The 16885-nt window shown below is 47.1% G+C and overlaps 1 protein-coding gene across 1 annotated transcript in view; it reads right to left on the bottom strand.

The window, feature by feature from the left end:
* The window catches only part of SACM1L (SAC1 like phosphatidylinositide phosphatase), a 40850-nt gene that overhangs the window by 8323 nt on the left and 15642 nt on the right, over positions 1–16885 (bottom strand). The window contains exons 5-12 of the mRNA XM_024565705.3: positions 15436–15585; positions 12805–12864; positions 11877–11910; positions 9965–10066; positions 7660–7745; positions 6822–6908; positions 6076–6144; positions 2609–2688 (exon numbers count right to left, since the gene is read on the bottom strand). Coding sequence (XP_024421473.1) covers positions 2609–2688; positions 6076–6144; positions 6822–6908; positions 7660–7745; positions 9965–10066; positions 11877–11910; positions 12805–12864; positions 15436–15585 — 668 coding nt within the window. The remainder of the gene's footprint in view (positions 1–2608; positions 2689–6075; positions 6145–6821; positions 6909–7659; positions 7746–9964; positions 10067–11876; positions 11911–12804; positions 12865–15435; positions 15586–16885) is intronic.

Genomic DNA, 16885 nt, shown 5'->3' with positions numbered 1-16885 from the left:
GGTGCGGAATGGAGAGGAGCCCTCTCCACCTGAGTGCCTAGCACACACTTATTCTCTACACTCATATGCAAAGGATCCGGTCCCTTTGTTGTTTTGTTGTTTCAAATTCATTAAAACATTCCAACCGGTCAAACCGGATTCAGCTGTATGTTGTGTGCTGGGGCTGTGAGAGGAACAGAGGCAGGGCAGCCCCACTCTGGTTGGCTACCGGCCACACTAGCAAGCCCCCGGACCAACGTCCACACATTTCACGCACAGGGGGCACAGAGGAGTTTCTCGCTGGTCAATCTGTAATGGGTTCTTTCCGGTTATCTGGACTTAGGAGGCACACATCTCACTGTGAGAACACATGTAACAGTGAGGTGGCTGGCCACAAGCTGGAGAATGCCCCATCAGAAGGGGAAAATCATGAACCCATCCCTGAAGGTCAAAAGAGGAAGAGAGGATGCAGAGGACCCTTGTATGTTTCACTTCTGCCCAAGTGCCCACCCAGGGGCCAGGCTGAGCCATAAGGGGGAGGACTGGGAGGACTCGGCGCTCATCCGCACAGCAACGTCCAGATGAGGCGTCTGCTCCCTTAGCTCCCAGAGACTGCAGGGGCATCAACCACGTGGGCTTCTGAGCAGGTCAAGAGAGGGGCTCCTATCACCCTGAGAAGTTATCACAGGGGAGAAGTTAGAAAGAAACCGAGAAACCAGGATGAAAACAGAGGTTAGCTAACTGGGAGGCTTGGCGTCGGGAAGCCGTGGGAGTGGGGGCGGCGTTTTCAATGCCAGCCCCGCAGAGGTGGCAGTGCGGCAGCATTTCTGGACAGCTCTGACCGCAAGGAGGGCTCGAGACTTGTTGGAAGACTCTAAGTAGGTCCCTAGCACCTAAATGTATCTGGACTCTTACGCTTACAGCCTTCTAAAATCCCATTTATACCCTCTAAGAGTGACTTACGTGGCTTTATCTTGATAGTAATACATGATTTTAAATGTAGTACTAGACTGCTGAACCGACAGTCCAGCAGTTCTGCTTCTCCCACAGTCTGAGGAGGAAACCTCGGAGACCCGTCCCTGGCGCACCTCACCTGTCCACCCAGCACCCTGGCTCACGTGTCTGCCCCACCGCATGCGCTCATGCCTCAGAGGGTCCAGCACATGACCTCTCTCTTTCTGGTCACTCACCAACCCGTGAACTTAGTCGACTTAATTCACTCAAAGTAACAATGATTAAAAAACTAAAAAGTGAATCAGTAAACTAAAAACTAAAAGTGAATATCCACTAGAGAGCTAAAGATGACAATAAATCTACCATTTGATTTCACTTTCACCCCTGCCAGAATATATACTTATGAAGTAAAAAGAATAAAAAACACTGTGGGATTTGCTCCTCTGCCTGGTGGTCTTCAGGGCCCATGGAAGGGAGGCGACAACAGCTCGGGGCGCTCACCCCCAGCAGCAGCGCCCCCATGCGCCCTGGAGCACCGGGGCGTGGCTTCAGACTCGACTCACCTCTCTGGTTCTCAAAGCTGGCTGCTACTCCCAACCCAAGACCACTGCACCCACCCGGGAGGCAAACACACCTACAGGAAGCGTCCGGGGAGAGGCCTTAACTAGGCGGGTGCACAGGAGCCAGCACCCGAACTTTTCCCCGAATAGACAAGCCGGACTGCAAACCCAGAGATTCCGGCTTTCCAGGCTGAGGTTCTGAGGTGTACTGTGAGGACGCTCCCCTGGGGTACGTTGCCCTGGGGGTGCTGAGGCACGTCTGGTGAGCAGCCCCTCCCCGAGTTCTCCCAAGAGTGTGGGCAGGTTCCAGTGTGGGGGAGGGCAGAGGTGTGCACGGGATGAAGGTCTGATGAGTCTGCCAGAGCTTTCAGACAAAACAGACAAATTCTTCCCAAAGGTTAACTGTATTGTTCCATTTCTGTGCACGTTTAAAATTCTCCCTAAATAACCTAGACCTATTTCTTTGGAAAGTTTCCCCCCCAGAGTCTGTTTCTACTTCCTACAAGAGCATGGCCCTACCCCCTGCCATGGTTCTTGCTGTGGCAAGTCCCAAAAGGGGCTGCCTCGCCCCTCTCCACAGGGCAAGCGCTGCGGGCTTGGAATCCCTATCAAGTTAGGGGGGATTACATCACCGGAACAGTGCCAAGGTGCGGCCACCTAATGACCAAAGATTAGCATCGAAGGCTGCATAGAGTCTGTGGCTGTGCCCGGTGACACCCAGGGGGCCACAGGCCAGAGGAAAGCGCCCCAGCTCAAGAGGGGGGTGGGACCCCAGGAAGCGATTACAAGGCACGGCAACTCACGCCCCGATGACCAAGTAACACCACGCCTCAGGACGGGGATTTTAATCCGGGACTAAATTTTTACAAAACTCAAGTTAAAACTCCACTGTTAAGAAGTTGTTGTGCAACAGAAGTTATGCCAGAGAAAACTGTAGGCCAAGAAAACCATGCTTTGATCTGGTATTAAAGAAACAACTGAAGTGCATGTCGATGAAACACACCCCGTGAGATCTGTGCATGTGTGTGCATGAGTGAGTGTGTGCACGTGAGTGTGTGTGTGTGAGTGTGCGCTTGTTTGAGTGTGCAGCCCCCCAGCGGGCGTCCAGCAGGTACCTGATCATTCCATTTCCCAAGGAAGATACCATGGTTGCAAACGCCTGTTCAAGGGGCTTCTCTGAACCCTTCTGGTTAACCTGGAAAAAATTACAGACACCAGAGCTTTAAGTTTCTTTGAAAAGGAAGTGGCTTCAGCAAAATGGAGGACTAGGATGCTCCAAGCCCTTGTTCCCCCACAAAAACAATGGGAAAAAGAAAGAAGCTGTCTGACCCAACTTTATAGGAGCTCTGGAAAACAATCAAAGGTTTACAGCAACCAAGAAAACGTCCAGTCAAGAAGAGCCCACCTGCAAAACCGTAGAACAGGTTTGGGGCGATCTGACTTGCCCTTACGCCACCCCTCCCGGTGCAGCGGGGTCTTCATCTTAAGCAGTGGCAACCAGTCCTCAGTCCCCCTCCTCAAACCAGGGGCGCAGGCCAGACCTCACCGCATAGCGCAGAGCCTGACCTAAAGGATGGGCCCATTTGTCTCTGTCTCGCATAACTCTGAACATGGCAGGGGAGCGGTGGATGCTGCTCAGAAGAGCTATAGCAGGACCACAGACCCCAGATGCCCGGGGCAAGAGATGCGGAGCAGAGACCTGAAACAGACCATCTAAGCCTGCGTAAGACCCCGGGGAGATGTTCTTTGGGAAATCAGGACATTAAAAAGCAGCCGTGCATAAGGACGACTTTAGAAAGCCACCTGCATGCCCGGGTAAGATGCAGGCTCAGAAAGTCCTGAGAATACCTTCAATCTGCACCTCGGGCTGACCCCTAGGCTCTGAGCAAGCCTCCTAATCTGCAGAGACTGGGAGCTGATGTTGTTCTTTTTTTTCTTTGTCTGTTTCAATTCCTGACATTCAAGGAAATCTCGGTCAAAACATTGGCTGAACACGAGTTAAAATAGAATCCAGGGAGCGTACATGACAAGAAACAGTCTCAGCAAAAACAGTCTGGAGTCTCAGAACAAATGGACTGCTAGAGCCTTCAACAAGTAAAACAAAGCAAACACGAGAAGGGAGCACACCCATGGGTCCGGAGTTGGTGCACGATAACCGCCAGGGCCCCAGGCTCAGCCATGACAGAGATCAGAGGGCACACAAGGAGCCAAGGACACAAGGCGCACTCAGTGACCAAGGGCAAAGTGACAGAACCACCGCTGCGGAAGCCTTGTCACGGAAAGGTTCTAGAAGAGCGGTCTTACCCCCACCCCCGCCCCACTCCTCCCCCGCAGTGAGTGGTCCTTGCCTCTCTCTCTCCCCCACGCTCCAAGGGCCCTTCTTTTGCCTTTGTAACTTGTTTCCCCATCCCGATCCCTCGCCCAACTGGCTCACTTTTCCTACTTCTGTAGCCTTCTAAACAAACTTTCTCTTATCCTTTGAAAAAAATATGCTCGGACTACAATGAAAGATGGACCAAAAAGTTACAGAGAATCAGGAAAATGGTGTATGAACAAAACGAGGAACTGAACAAAGAAACAAATTATCGAAAGGAACCAAACATCAAGACGGAGGCTGCAAAGTACGAAATGGAAGTTAAAGTTCATGAGAGGGGTTCGAAAGCACACGTGGCAGGAAGCAAAAAGAATCAGCAAACCTGAAGACGGGACAAGTGAAATAATCAAGTGTGAGGAGCAGAAAGGAGAGAGAATGAAGAAGAGTGAATGGAGGTGCAGGGGACTTTGTGTAAACCATCGAACAGACTCCATACTCATTGTGGGGATCCCGGAGAGAGGGGCAAGAGAAAGGAGTGCAGAGATCACTTAATGAAAAAGTGGCCCCAAACCTCCCACATTTGATGAAAAACAGATCTTCAAACCCAAGAGGCTGACCAAACTCCATGTGTAATACACCCAAAGAACCCCACACCAAACACGTTACAATTAAACTCTGAGATGCAGAAAGGACACCGAACTCACAAGAGAAATGACCCATCACACCCAGTAAATCCTCCACAGGGTTATGTGACAATCCCTCTGCAGGAACCTCGGAAGCCAGAGGCAGCGAGATGACATGTACAAGGTACTGAAAGAAGGAACTGTCGGAAAGCAACACCCGGACGAACAGGACGGACGAAGACTCAGACTCGGCAGCGGTGAGCTGGTCACCGGAAGGACAGCAGGACAGGGAGGGGTGGTGAGGGGAAAGGGGTCTGACGTACGGTGATGGAAGGAGATCTGACTGGGTGGACACACAGATGATGTACCACAGAACCGAATGCCTGGAACTTGTGTAATTTTATGAACATCACCCCAATGAATTCAAAAAAAATAAAATAAAAAAAGCAAAACAAAACAAAAAAAGAACTGTCAACCAAAAATTCTCTATTTTGCAAAAAGGTCTTTCAAAAATGAGAGAGCAGTTAAGACGATCTTAGACAATTGGAAGCTGAGGGAGTTCACTATCACTAGACCTGCAAAGGATGCTACAAAGTATCGCCAAAAAAGACAGACGAATGGCCAATAAACACATGAAAAGATGCTCAACATCACCAGTCAGCAGAGACATGCAAATCAAAACCGCAACGGCATAGCACCTCACACCCGTAAGGATGGCTACAATAAAAGAAAAAATAAAAAAAAAAAATAAAAAAACCCCGAAAAATTAGTGTTGGCAAGGATGTGGAGAAACTGGAGCCCTGGTGCATTGTCGGAAGGAATACAAAATTGCATTTTGCACACTCAAAATTGTAGCTACAGTATGGCTGCTCCTTAAAAAGTTAAACGTAGAAATACCATAAGGTTCGGCAACTCCACTCCCAGGTACTACAGCTAATGGAGAACTGGAGGCAGGGACTCAAACAGATACTTGCACACAGCGTTACTCACAGTAACTACAGCGTGGAAACGATCGATGCCCACTGATAAGCCAGTGGGTAAGCAAACCGGCATCACAAGCAACGGAGTGTTCAGTCTCAGAAAGGACTGGAATTTCGACACACGCTGCAACAGGAATGGACTTCAGGCAGAATAAGCAAGGCGCAGAGGAACAGATACTGAATAGGCAGATTTACACAGACCGCAGAACAGAGTCAGCTGGGGCTGAGGGGAGAGGGCTAATGGGAGGCTAAGTTTAATGAATGGTGAGCTTCTGCTTAGTATGATGAAGAGTTGGAAATGGTCAGTACAATACCATTTCTGGTTGCACAATGTATTTTTTTTTAAGATTTTACTTATTTTTTAGAGAGAGGGGAAGGGAGGGAGAGAAACATCAATGTGTGAGAGAAACATTAATCAACTGCCTCTTGAATGCCCCCCCACCGGAAACCTGTAACCCAGGGATGTGCCCTGACCAGGAATTGAACCGACGACCTTTTAGTTCACAGGCCAGCACTCAACCCAGTGAGCCACACCAGCCACAGCTACACAAAATTCTTAATGCCACTAACTGCACAACTAAAATGGTTAAAATGATAAAATTTATGTTAAAAATGTCATTTTTCTTGGTTTGTTTTGCTCCCCCAGAAACAAGTAAGAAACATACCAGGTTGATTATGACTTGTTTTCCATAAATAATTAATTGCGAATCAAAATGCCTTTGGAAACCATCCATCTAGAGAAGAAAAAAAGTGAAACACTTTATCAGAGCACACTGTGATAATATTCATGTTTTAAAGTATCTCCTTAAACATCCTCGCTACTGAAACCACGGCTCTGCCTAGACAGTGTACATGGCACACGGTAAACAGCAGTCACCGGCCTCGCTACTCCGGGCTGCCACGCCCGACTGCAACCCGGAGCACAATCCCCAACAGAACCACTGAATACTCGGAACACCACGTAGTAGCAAATCTCACCCAAATCTCTGAAGTCTAAATTTGTGACACCGTTCAACCACGGCTTGGTTTTCCCATTCCTAACACACCATCTTTACAACCATTTGGTTTCCAAATGGGGTGTCCGACCTCGTGGTGTCTCTGGGCCACACTGGAAGAAGAGTTGTCTTGGGCCACACATTAAATACACATTGACACGTAATCACAAAAAACCTCATAGTGTTTTGAGTAAATTTACTTAAGTTTGTGTTGGGCCGCATCCACAGCCAGCCTGAGCTGTATGCAGCCTGCGGGCCGCAGGCTGGACACCCAAGGGGTTCGCTATGTGCCAGAACCACGGCCTCAAAGATGAGGAATTCTGACTTACGAGGAATAAATACATGCTCTCTATGTCAATTATAATGCCAGCTAGCTTCTATCGTTAGCCAGTAAGGAAAACCTGGAAGATACACACATGATTTGCTACTTTGTTGATCTGTGGCCGTGGTTTGTACTTGAGGTTTGGTCTTTGGGACCAGAAAACTGGTATCGATCCTCGCGTCTAAAAGAAAAGAGAGCAACGTGAAAAGAAACATACACACGGACTTGTTTTTCTCAGCTAGCGGTCACGGGTGGATATTCATCAATGACCGCAAAGGAAAAAATAATAGACACACAACCTACCGTCGGAAAGAAGTCCGCATGCACCTGCTCCTAGAGTTCATTGTTTTGCGGAAATGCGTTTGGAGGGAGCTTTTCTCCTTCTAATTTTACGTAGGCGACACCAGTGTGCCGCTCACTGTCCCCCCTAAACTCTAAAACAAGCCAATCTATCCACGAATCGGAACTAACAAGCTACGCCTGCTACCTTACTTGGCATTATAAAAACAAAACTGGAAAATGGCTGCATTCATTCTCACACGGATCTGTATGTTTAGCCACTAAAGCTCGGGAGGAGCTAGTGACCCACAGCTCCTTGAGACGCCAACGGGAGAGGTCACCTCAGAATTAAGTGCAAGGCAGAGGGTCCGAGGTCCTGCCAGCACTGCCCGAGTCGGGCTGAAGGACTGAGCTGACAGGAGGCTCCATTCCCTGGCCCCTGCCCCTCCCACCCTACCCCTGCCCTCAGGGATTTCACTGAAGGGCAGGAAATGCCAGCAAGCTAGTGCCAGATTCAGGGAATGCCTTTGTTTTGGGTGAACTTTTCCCACATTGCAGACAAAAACATTACTTTAGGAAGGAGGGGCGAAGAGAGAAGTTTCAGCCCGAGCAAAGAGCCTGGCTGGCTGGCCACCTCCCAGAGTCCAACTTGCCTGGACGAACGAGGCTTTGCTTCCACCGTAGTGCACAATCTGTTCCGTCTCCACAAAGTTAGCTGCGTGGCCCTCAGAGTCAATCCCTAAAGTGAAAAAAATCACATTAACTGTCTTTATCACATAAGAAACATATCAGAAAATTCAACTTAATCTAGAGAGAATTAAGTCAGTTCAAGTCAGTGGAAAGGTACTTATAAAAATACATTTTAAACAAATGCACAATGCATGATCAGAAAGCCGAGATGCTCGCTCATTTTAAACAGGCTTAAAGGGCGGGATTAAGGACCTATTAATAAATGAAGTTGGTTGTTATTTAATGTGTCAATTGTTTACACAGACACATTCCTATAATTCCCCCCAAACAGTGTTTCTCAAACTTGAGATATATTTTAAAGAAAATAAATTCTCAAGGACTCCTGGGAGTATGTTCATAAATCCCAGTTTAAAAAAATACTACTATAACATTTTGAAAGTTAAAACCATTACACACAATATTTAACTCAAACGTGGGCCATTATGGTAATACTATTTCGTTATAATAAGCAAAATGGTCCAGCAGAGGCTTATAACGGTCGTAATTACTCGAACTCCATGAACACAGGCACGGAGCCCGTCTGAAAAGCGCCGCTCTGAGGCGTGTGGTCTTGCTACCCCGAGTCCTTCCCAACACCCGGGGCGCCCCTCCACGGTCGGTCTCCAGGACCTGGTCTTGCTAAGAAAAGCCTGCTGGGCCGAGGTAACTTGCGAGCGAGTCCCTGACTCAGATCACCAAATTATCAGAAAGAAATCAGTTCATTTTTAACTGTCCGAAATATTTCTTCAGGTTATTTCTATCTGGCATATTTCTCAAACAAAACATTTTGAGGTGTGAGGTATCAGTCTGGTTCATGTACTACCGAAGGGGACAGAATTACTGAGGCAAATCAGGAATGAAATGCCTTCTCAGTACCTCTCGAGTTACTTGTCAGAAGCATAGACTATATGCACTTGGCCCTTTCCACGACTCCCATATTTCCATTCTGGAATAATACACAGTTATATTTAAAAGTGAGAATGGAGATGGGAGCGGGGAGAGAAGACAGACCTCTCTGAAACGACTTTCCCAATAAATTAGGTTGAAGAAAAGACAACCAAGTGCAAGAAACGTGCACAGTGCACAACCGCTGTCTACAAGAGGAGGAGAGAGCACACCTGTGATGTACAAAATCACCTGCGAGGATAAACAAGCTACCAACTGACTGGCTGGTGGGGGGAGATACCGCACATGGGATCAGAACAAGAAATATTTCTCCTTGCATTTCTTTTTACACTTTTTGATGGCTGAATTATATGAATGTATGACCTATTAAAAAATTTAATTAAAAATCATGTCCCCAGCCCTGGCAGGGAGGCTCAGTTGGTTAGAGCATCACCCATACACGGAAAGGTTGCAAGTTCGATCCCCGGCCAGGGCACGTACCTAGGTTGCAGGCTGGATCTCCAGAGGGAGCCAATCGATGCTTCTCTCTCACAGCGATGCCTCTGTCTCTCTCTCTCTCTCCTTTCCTCTCTCTCTCCAGTCAGTAAACATATCCTCGGGGGAGCATTAAAAAAAAATTATGTCTCCATCCAAGAAAATCTAGTCACAGGGGTGCTAACACTAACTCCGGTTCTGTGACCTTGGCCAGCTCACTCACTAAATGTCTTTCTTCCTCTGCTCTATCACCTATAATAAGCGAGATTAACCAAATAACCTCCTGACCCAAAACTTGTACAATTTATCCAACGGCCCACAGGATCTTATCCCAACGGTCGGGCCAAAAAGAAGTGAGAGAAACTCCTTTTCATGGAGTAACTTTTAATACAGATTTTGAAAGGTTGGTGTAAGTAAATTAGCATTTGCCAGTACAAAACCCAGAGAGCAAATGCTCGCAATGCAAATCTTCAAAGCTGAAGTCCTGACGTCAAACGCCTGGCTTCACGCGTGCAAAGCGGCCCAGGATAGGAGAGGTAAACACTCTGACAGGGGCTGAGGTCACTGAAAGCCACCCTGAGTTCAGCTTGCTGTCGTGCGTCCAGCAGGGAACCCCCGCCGGTCCCTCGTGCAGCGGTGAGAAGCTGGTGCAGTGTGACTGCAGCGGCTGCAGAAGGCACAGGAGACCTAGCTGATTACTGTAACGAGGCAGGAGGTAAGTGTTCACTGAGGCCTCGGATGATCACATAAACAAAACACAAAAGGTTATAGTGGCATCACCGTCACACAGGACGTTAATCAGAGCTGACACAACCTAGTACTGCGTCGTGCCCACAAAATTAACCCTACCTCGGACATAGTAGCGCACACCAGCTCTGAAACAGCTCCTCCTCGAGATGAGGATCCAGTCAAAGTATTTGCCGTTGATAGAACACGAGTGCATAGTAATAACTTGACTACATTAAGAAAAATGTAACAGAGAGAAATCACATGTATTACTTCCAGACTGAAGGATTCTGACAAGTGGTACATGGGGCATGAAAGAGAGTTCAGTATGACTCTAAATCTGCCTGGATGTCTCCAGGAATCTCAAGCGTCCTAGGTCTAAACAGAATCCTCAATACTCTGCAGCCCCCCTCCCACCTCTAGGCTCTTCCCCACCTCGGTGGATGGCTTCCCTCCACTGAAGCTGGTCAAAAATTTAGATTCGTAGTGAACTTCTCTCATTGATACCCCATGTACAATTTGTCGGAAAGTCCTGTGAGCTCTACCTGCAAAATACATCTGGAATGTGACCACTTTCCCCACCATCGCTGCTATCACCTTAGCCCCAGGCAACATCGCCCGCACCTGGACCCTTCAACTGCCTCCTCATCATTCTTGTGTCCCCTTGCTCTGCTCTGGCCTCTCCGATATCGTCACGGTCACCCAGTGACCCTGTCTTCTCACGCCAGTCCTCTACTCAGATCCCAGCAGGTTCTCATCACAGCTGAAAGGAGACACAGCCTCTCCACCCTGCACGACCCGGGCCCAGACGCAACACTTCTCCGGCTACAGCCCTTCCTCTCCCTGCCCGATCCCTCTGCTCCAGGCACGTGCCTGCCTTGCGGCCTTGTTCTTGCTGATCTCTCTGTATGGATTCGAAAAACATGACTGTACCTCTAATCAAGAAACTAAACAAAAACTAATTTAAGGTTTAGATTAAGCCAAATGGATAAACTATTCTAAAATTGCCTAGAAAAAGTGTTCCATAAATCTCACTTGATAGTATTTGTCCACTCAGAATCTCCTTTGGGGGGAAAAACAGTAATTGGCCCAAACCCCTTAAAGCAGTGCCCAAATACACCTGTTCTTATTTCATCCATAGAGAACCTGGCAAGCTCCAGGGAGGAGGAGAAAAACCCAGAATAAACAAGAGCTTCTTATCCTAAGATTTTCTGACTATTATCCCCCATGGCTGCGGAAAATGTCTTCTCCGTTACTTTTCCGCTTTTCTTTACATTCAACGAGCACAGTAATTTAAGGAAGTCACAGCAACACAACAAACCAACCCGACACTGCAGTGTTAAGGAGCTTCCTGGGGTGAGTGGCAGGAAGACCCCTGGCTTCTGCAGGCACAGCCCTGACCCTGAGCTCACCAGCACCCTGTGCTTCTCCCTTCCGGGCCGGCTCTCTCTGCCTCCCTATCTTTATTATGATGTCTACGACAAAGGTGAGGTTTTCAAGCAAACTTTCAATTACACAATCATTACTCATTTTGCATTTGTCCTGATTTCCCCACTCCCAAAGCATTATCTATTTTTATTTTTCTGTGACTATTTCAGATGACAAATATAATTTGTAACTAACTCTCCTCTCCAAGTTGCAGATCACCCTGGTACCTGAGTCTAACTTTCTCAATTTCCACCGAGTTTCATTTCAATAGCAAGGTTTAAACTACTTTTGTTTATCGATACAAAGTCTAATAAAGGCAAAACACAGTATCCCTATTCCTTTTTTTTAAAACCACCAGTCCCAGAACTCTTTAACAGAGAGAATAATTTAGTCTAAAGAGTACTTTCTTAAAAAAAAAAAAAGGCATTTACAACCACTATTCTAAGATTTTATGTTAATGGGTTTTGATTTTGTTTTCAAAAGCAATTTCTACTAATTCTACAAAACTCTTCTCATGCAATATTTGAGACTGTCTCTAAATCTGCCTTACAATGATATTCAAATAAAGACCGCTAGAAAACCAGAGAGCAGCATCAGGTAAGGATACAGCCATGCAACACTGGAAGAGCAAACCGATGGACCTGAAACAAAGATGCACGTTACACTTAGGAATAATTACGCTTTAAAAGTGAACAAAAAGCACGGCATAAAATATATTTACACGCGAGGAAGTAATACACAAATACCACAAGGCAGTGAGCTTATGGGTAACTAAATTTTAAAGAAATCTCTGTAATTAACTCTGTGCCCCCAACTGAAGAAGTGAAGGGTGTGCTGCGATCGTTTGCACCGAACAGCCACAGGGTTCGGAACACTAACGAAGCCACCTGCAGTTGCAGAGTATTTGCCCCTCTCCCTTCCGGGCCTGGCTTCCGACAGCCTCACTCCTCTGGGGAAAAGATACGCCCATGCTAACTGGTCACACAGCTCAGACCACTTTGGTTAAAAAAAAAAAGCCAAGCAAATGGTAAGAAATAAAGCCACCAGGCAAATCTAGTCACCCAGATTCCAGGTATATGCTTCCCAGCTGGGCCTCCGGGTCTGTGCCTCACTTCTGTAAATCAAGGAGAGCGGAGGGCTACCCCTATGCCAGTCTCCTGGGGGGGAGGAAGGGAATCAGGGCCCCAGAGGAAGACAAATGCGGAGCTGTGCATTTGCCTGGGGACTTAGCTCTGGCCCCGCATTTCTCCACTACTCATCCACCAAGGCCCAATCTCTCTTTCTTATAAAGCACAAGGTATTCTGACTTAAGTATCTTTTCTTTACTTAAGGCTTCTAAGGAGATAAGAGCAGAAAGGCTATTCTTCCTCAGTCTAGAATTATGAGAGAGGGAGCCCTGATCAAAGTTTGTAAGCCATCAACAGAGTTAAGTTAGCGTCACCAAACCCCTGGTGATTAGGTAGCCATTCTATAGTATGTGTTCAATTAACACTTAGGCTGTAACAGATAAGCAGGCTTTATTTAGTGTCCCTTACCTCTGGCTGAGCAGAAAGTTCTCTCAGAAGATGACAATTCCATACAAACCGCTGATCCGCCTAAGAGAGAAGTTTTAGAATTAAAAAATAGCTCCTGCCAAGGTGAGTTCCTACGGAAAGAAAACTACGACAGTGTTTCCATCTTGTGGCTACAAACAGGTCCTTTGACAGGCTCCCAAAAGAACCCCTCTTCCCCTCACACCAGCCCCCTGCCCTGCTCAGGGTTTTCCTATGGCACAGCCTCAGGACAGCACTGCTGGCCCAGAAACCGGGGTCCTCTCAGGGTCTCTCTCTCTCAAGTACTCAGTCCTTCGGCAAGTCCTAAGTCTTCCAAACCTGCCCTCTTTTCTGCAGAACTATTCCCACCCCTCTTGGTCCACACTTGACTCCAGCCTACCCACTGATGTCAAGTCTTGGCCTCGCCCCTCCCACCCCTTCCTCTACCAGTGGCCAGTAAGAGTTCTCTGACGTGACAGGTCCCCTGTCTGCTGGAATTCTTCCCTGGCTCTCCATCAGCTGAAGAACCCAAGCTCTGCGTTGCCTAAGCAGCCCTGGGACCCAGCAGCCCCTACTGACCTCTCTGATCTCGTCTCTGGCCATTCTGACGTTCCAACTATAAATACAGAGGAAGCTCCTTCAACAACTCAACCATTCCTCCCTATCCTCTTTATAAACACACCAACTTGGCAGCCCCCACCCCCCACCACATCTGAAAGGCGCAGAGCGCGGCGCTGGCACTCAGCCACAACCAGGCCACGGCGCAGGTCCCAATTCCCGTGCGTGCTCTGTGCCGGCTGTCCTAGTTACTCGGCATTACATCATTTAGCTAAACAACTGTATAAATCAATGAAATGTGCCTTAAAAATGAACTGCTGTTTATATAAAGCAAAATGAGTTAGAATTTGAACTTGATAAAAGGCAAGTTGATAAAACGAAGCTGCGGTGGAATTAGGAAGTGGGAGCGGCAACTACAAACGATTAGAGAAACACAGTAAAAATCTATGGATTCTGCACACACACTGCTCCGTGTCGAAATGTTTAAACAACTCAAACTGGAAAGCGTTATGGATATAATCTATCCAGGAAAGACAATTAGGAATCAAGGAACCAAAAACAAAGAAACGCCTATGATCCTACATCAAGCAGCTGACCAGTCGATGCAAAATCCTCAGTGTAGACAGGACGCTGAGGGCCTGTGCAGTGCATCCACCACCTTTAGGACCCCGGGCTAACTTCAACCGGCTCTTCCGACTCGCCGACAACTCCTTTCCTGTCCCCACAGATGTAGTGCCTTCTTTTTCAGTTCAGCCTAATACTGTCCCCGCCTCTGCCTGGAACCCCTCCCTCTTCCATTCTCACCTGACCACTAAGACCTATTTATCATTAAATCTCAGCTCAAAAGTGATCTTGCCCTGGCTGGTGTGGCTCAGCGATTGAGTCCCTGCCTGTTCAACTCCCAGCCAGGGCACATGCCTGGGTTGCAGGCCAGGTCCCCAGCAGGGGGCGTGTGAGACAACCACGCATTGATGTTTCCCTCCTACTCTTTCTCCCTTCCTTCACCTCTCTCTAAAAATAAATTTTTAAATCTTAAAAAAAAGAAGTGATCTCTGTAAAGCCGCCCCTGACTACCTGAGACAGAGTGAGACCCACCTTCCTGTGGGGTCCCTCTACACCTGGGTGCCAATCTCCATGGCAGCAAGTGTCCCTTGTTCTGTGACTGCCTGGACTCCTGCGTCCCCAGGAGACGGCAGGCTCCCACAAGGCAGGGGCCGTGTCATTTCACTGCGTCCCTACTGGCTAATACAGGGCCTGGTCTGCAGTAGCAGGCATCTGCGAGACATGTGGTAAACACACGCACAATGTAGCAACTGCTTTAAAAAGCTGCAGTGTCTTTAGCTAAAAGCCCAATTTCTTGACTGCTCAGCTTACGTCTGAATTTACAGCTAAGCCTACATAAATATTATCAGATCAGAATATGAAATCATCATAAAGCCAATCAACTAAAACACCGATTTAGGTTGAACTATATGAAGTTATCATTTTTATTGGTCTAAGCTCATTAATTACTGGCAATATCGTATGGCCCAATCTAATACGTAAATGACAGCAACCTTTTAAAGTCTGTCTGCCACATAAACACATCTAAGGTTAATCAAAAAACCGGGGCAGCGATGGTCCGGGTTCCTGAACAGCAAAAATTTTAAGGTGAGATCTGAGGCCCAGTTTTAAAGATACGCTCACCTTTAAAAAAAAAGCAAAATAACAACTAAAAACCCCACCTTAAACAAAAAGATTGTTTTCAAGTTCTTAAATCAGTAAGTTGTTACTTTTCTAGCTGCAAAAACTATAAATGACACCACTGCAGAAAGACATTAATTTTAGAAGCGGAATTATGTTACTAATGCTGCTAATACCTGTTAGACTAGAGAACACCTAGCGCTGGGAAATCTCCAACACGTGCGTGATGGCTTGACTTCTGTCTACCGGCGTCATCGACCCTGAATCTGGGACTGTTTGAAAACAGACATCCAGCCAGGACCAAGAAAAGCAGTATGGATTTTAATGGATGAAATAGAGATACGCCTCTTAAAAAACCCCGAAGAAGTAAAAATAACTGACGATTCAGCTTACCCTTTCCAAGAGACTCATTTCCTGAAATTCTGGACTAGTGTTTGACAGCCGCTGCAAAGTATGGGTCAAGTCGTACGTGGTTGAAAAGTAAAACCCATCCACATTCAAGACATGGTTTATCATTGCTAGGAAGGTTTTATTATCTTGTAACTGTAAACAAAAAGGATAAAAAAAATCAGCCTACCTCATCCTTGAGAAGGAATCTGTCGGCATGAAAAAATAATGACAATAAACCCCTCTAAGTCTGGCCCCATCGAATGTCACCAGGCAAACACCGGGCACACGGACAGTGCTCGATAGTGTGCGGAATGATTACATTAATCCATCAGGCAGAACTCCGTCCCTTTGGTGTCCTTCCCACTGTTTACTCCAATGGGCAGAAGGGTTATTTTAACGAAATATCACCACCGTAAGTGATGACCTACTGTGTGCCCAGCACTTTACACAGATCTTCTTGCACCTTCCAAAACAAACCTGCTAGGTTAGTCATTATCCTCCTGTGACGAATGACAACAGAAGATCGCGAGGGGCTCAGTAACACAGAGTGAGTAACGAGAGAGTAACACAGAGTGAGTAACGAGAGAGTAACACCGTCCACACTCTTAAGAAACTCTGCGGGGCCCTGGCCAGCTGGCTCAGTTGGTTGGACTGTCGTCCCGACAGGCCAAGATTTCGGGTTCAGTCCCCCGTCAGGGCACAGACAAGGAGCCAGTGAATGCACAGATGGGTGGAAAAACAAAACGATGCTTCCCTCTCCCTCTCTAAAATCAATAAATATAACTTAAAAAGAAAGAAAGAAACAAACAAACTTAACTGGCTGGGGAGGATGATAAGTGTAACAGAATTTTTTAAGAAAAATTAGGAAGTCCTATAAAAGTAATACGTATCTTGTTTTCTGCTAATCATTTCAGCTGGCTTGCCCAGTGAATACCCAGACTGACATGTGTCTTCATCTTTGTTTTAAAAAAACAACTGCTGGTGCTGGTAATAGGGAACACAGCCACTTCACTGAAACCTCCGGCCGGGACGCCCGAGTGCCGCGGACAGTGCCAGCATCAGCTCCCCACAGCCAGCGACTTCCTCTACACCTCACTTCCGTTCCATCTGCACTGCACTTCCGGAGCTGTCCCTTCTTGTCGTCTGCACGCTCATCACTGGCGGGGTGACCGTTAGTTAATACGCCAGGATGGCTGAAATGCAAACCATCTCGCTGCGGGACAGATGTCCACTAAACCTCGCTAGTGGAAATCTGCCCACACAGGAGGAGGACTGTTTGAACAGACACCACGCTTACATCCACATGTGGGAAAAATGAAGAAAACGTTTCTCCTTCAGGGAAAAAGGGAATGAAATAGGATGAGTGGAACTTCAAAGGTATTTAACATTTTATTCCTTTACAAATAGGATACGAAGTTAAATGCAGGTGTTGAGAACATATGCATTTTTTGTT

Source organism: Desmodus rotundus, chromosome 8 (assembly GCF_022682495.2).
Source record: "Desmodus rotundus isolate HL8 chromosome 8, HLdesRot8A.1, whole genome shotgun sequence".
NCBI classification, from domain to species: Eukaryota; Metazoa; Chordata; class Mammalia; order Chiroptera; family Phyllostomidae; genus Desmodus; species Desmodus rotundus.
This window is presented reverse-complemented; position numbering and strand designations above follow the sequence as displayed.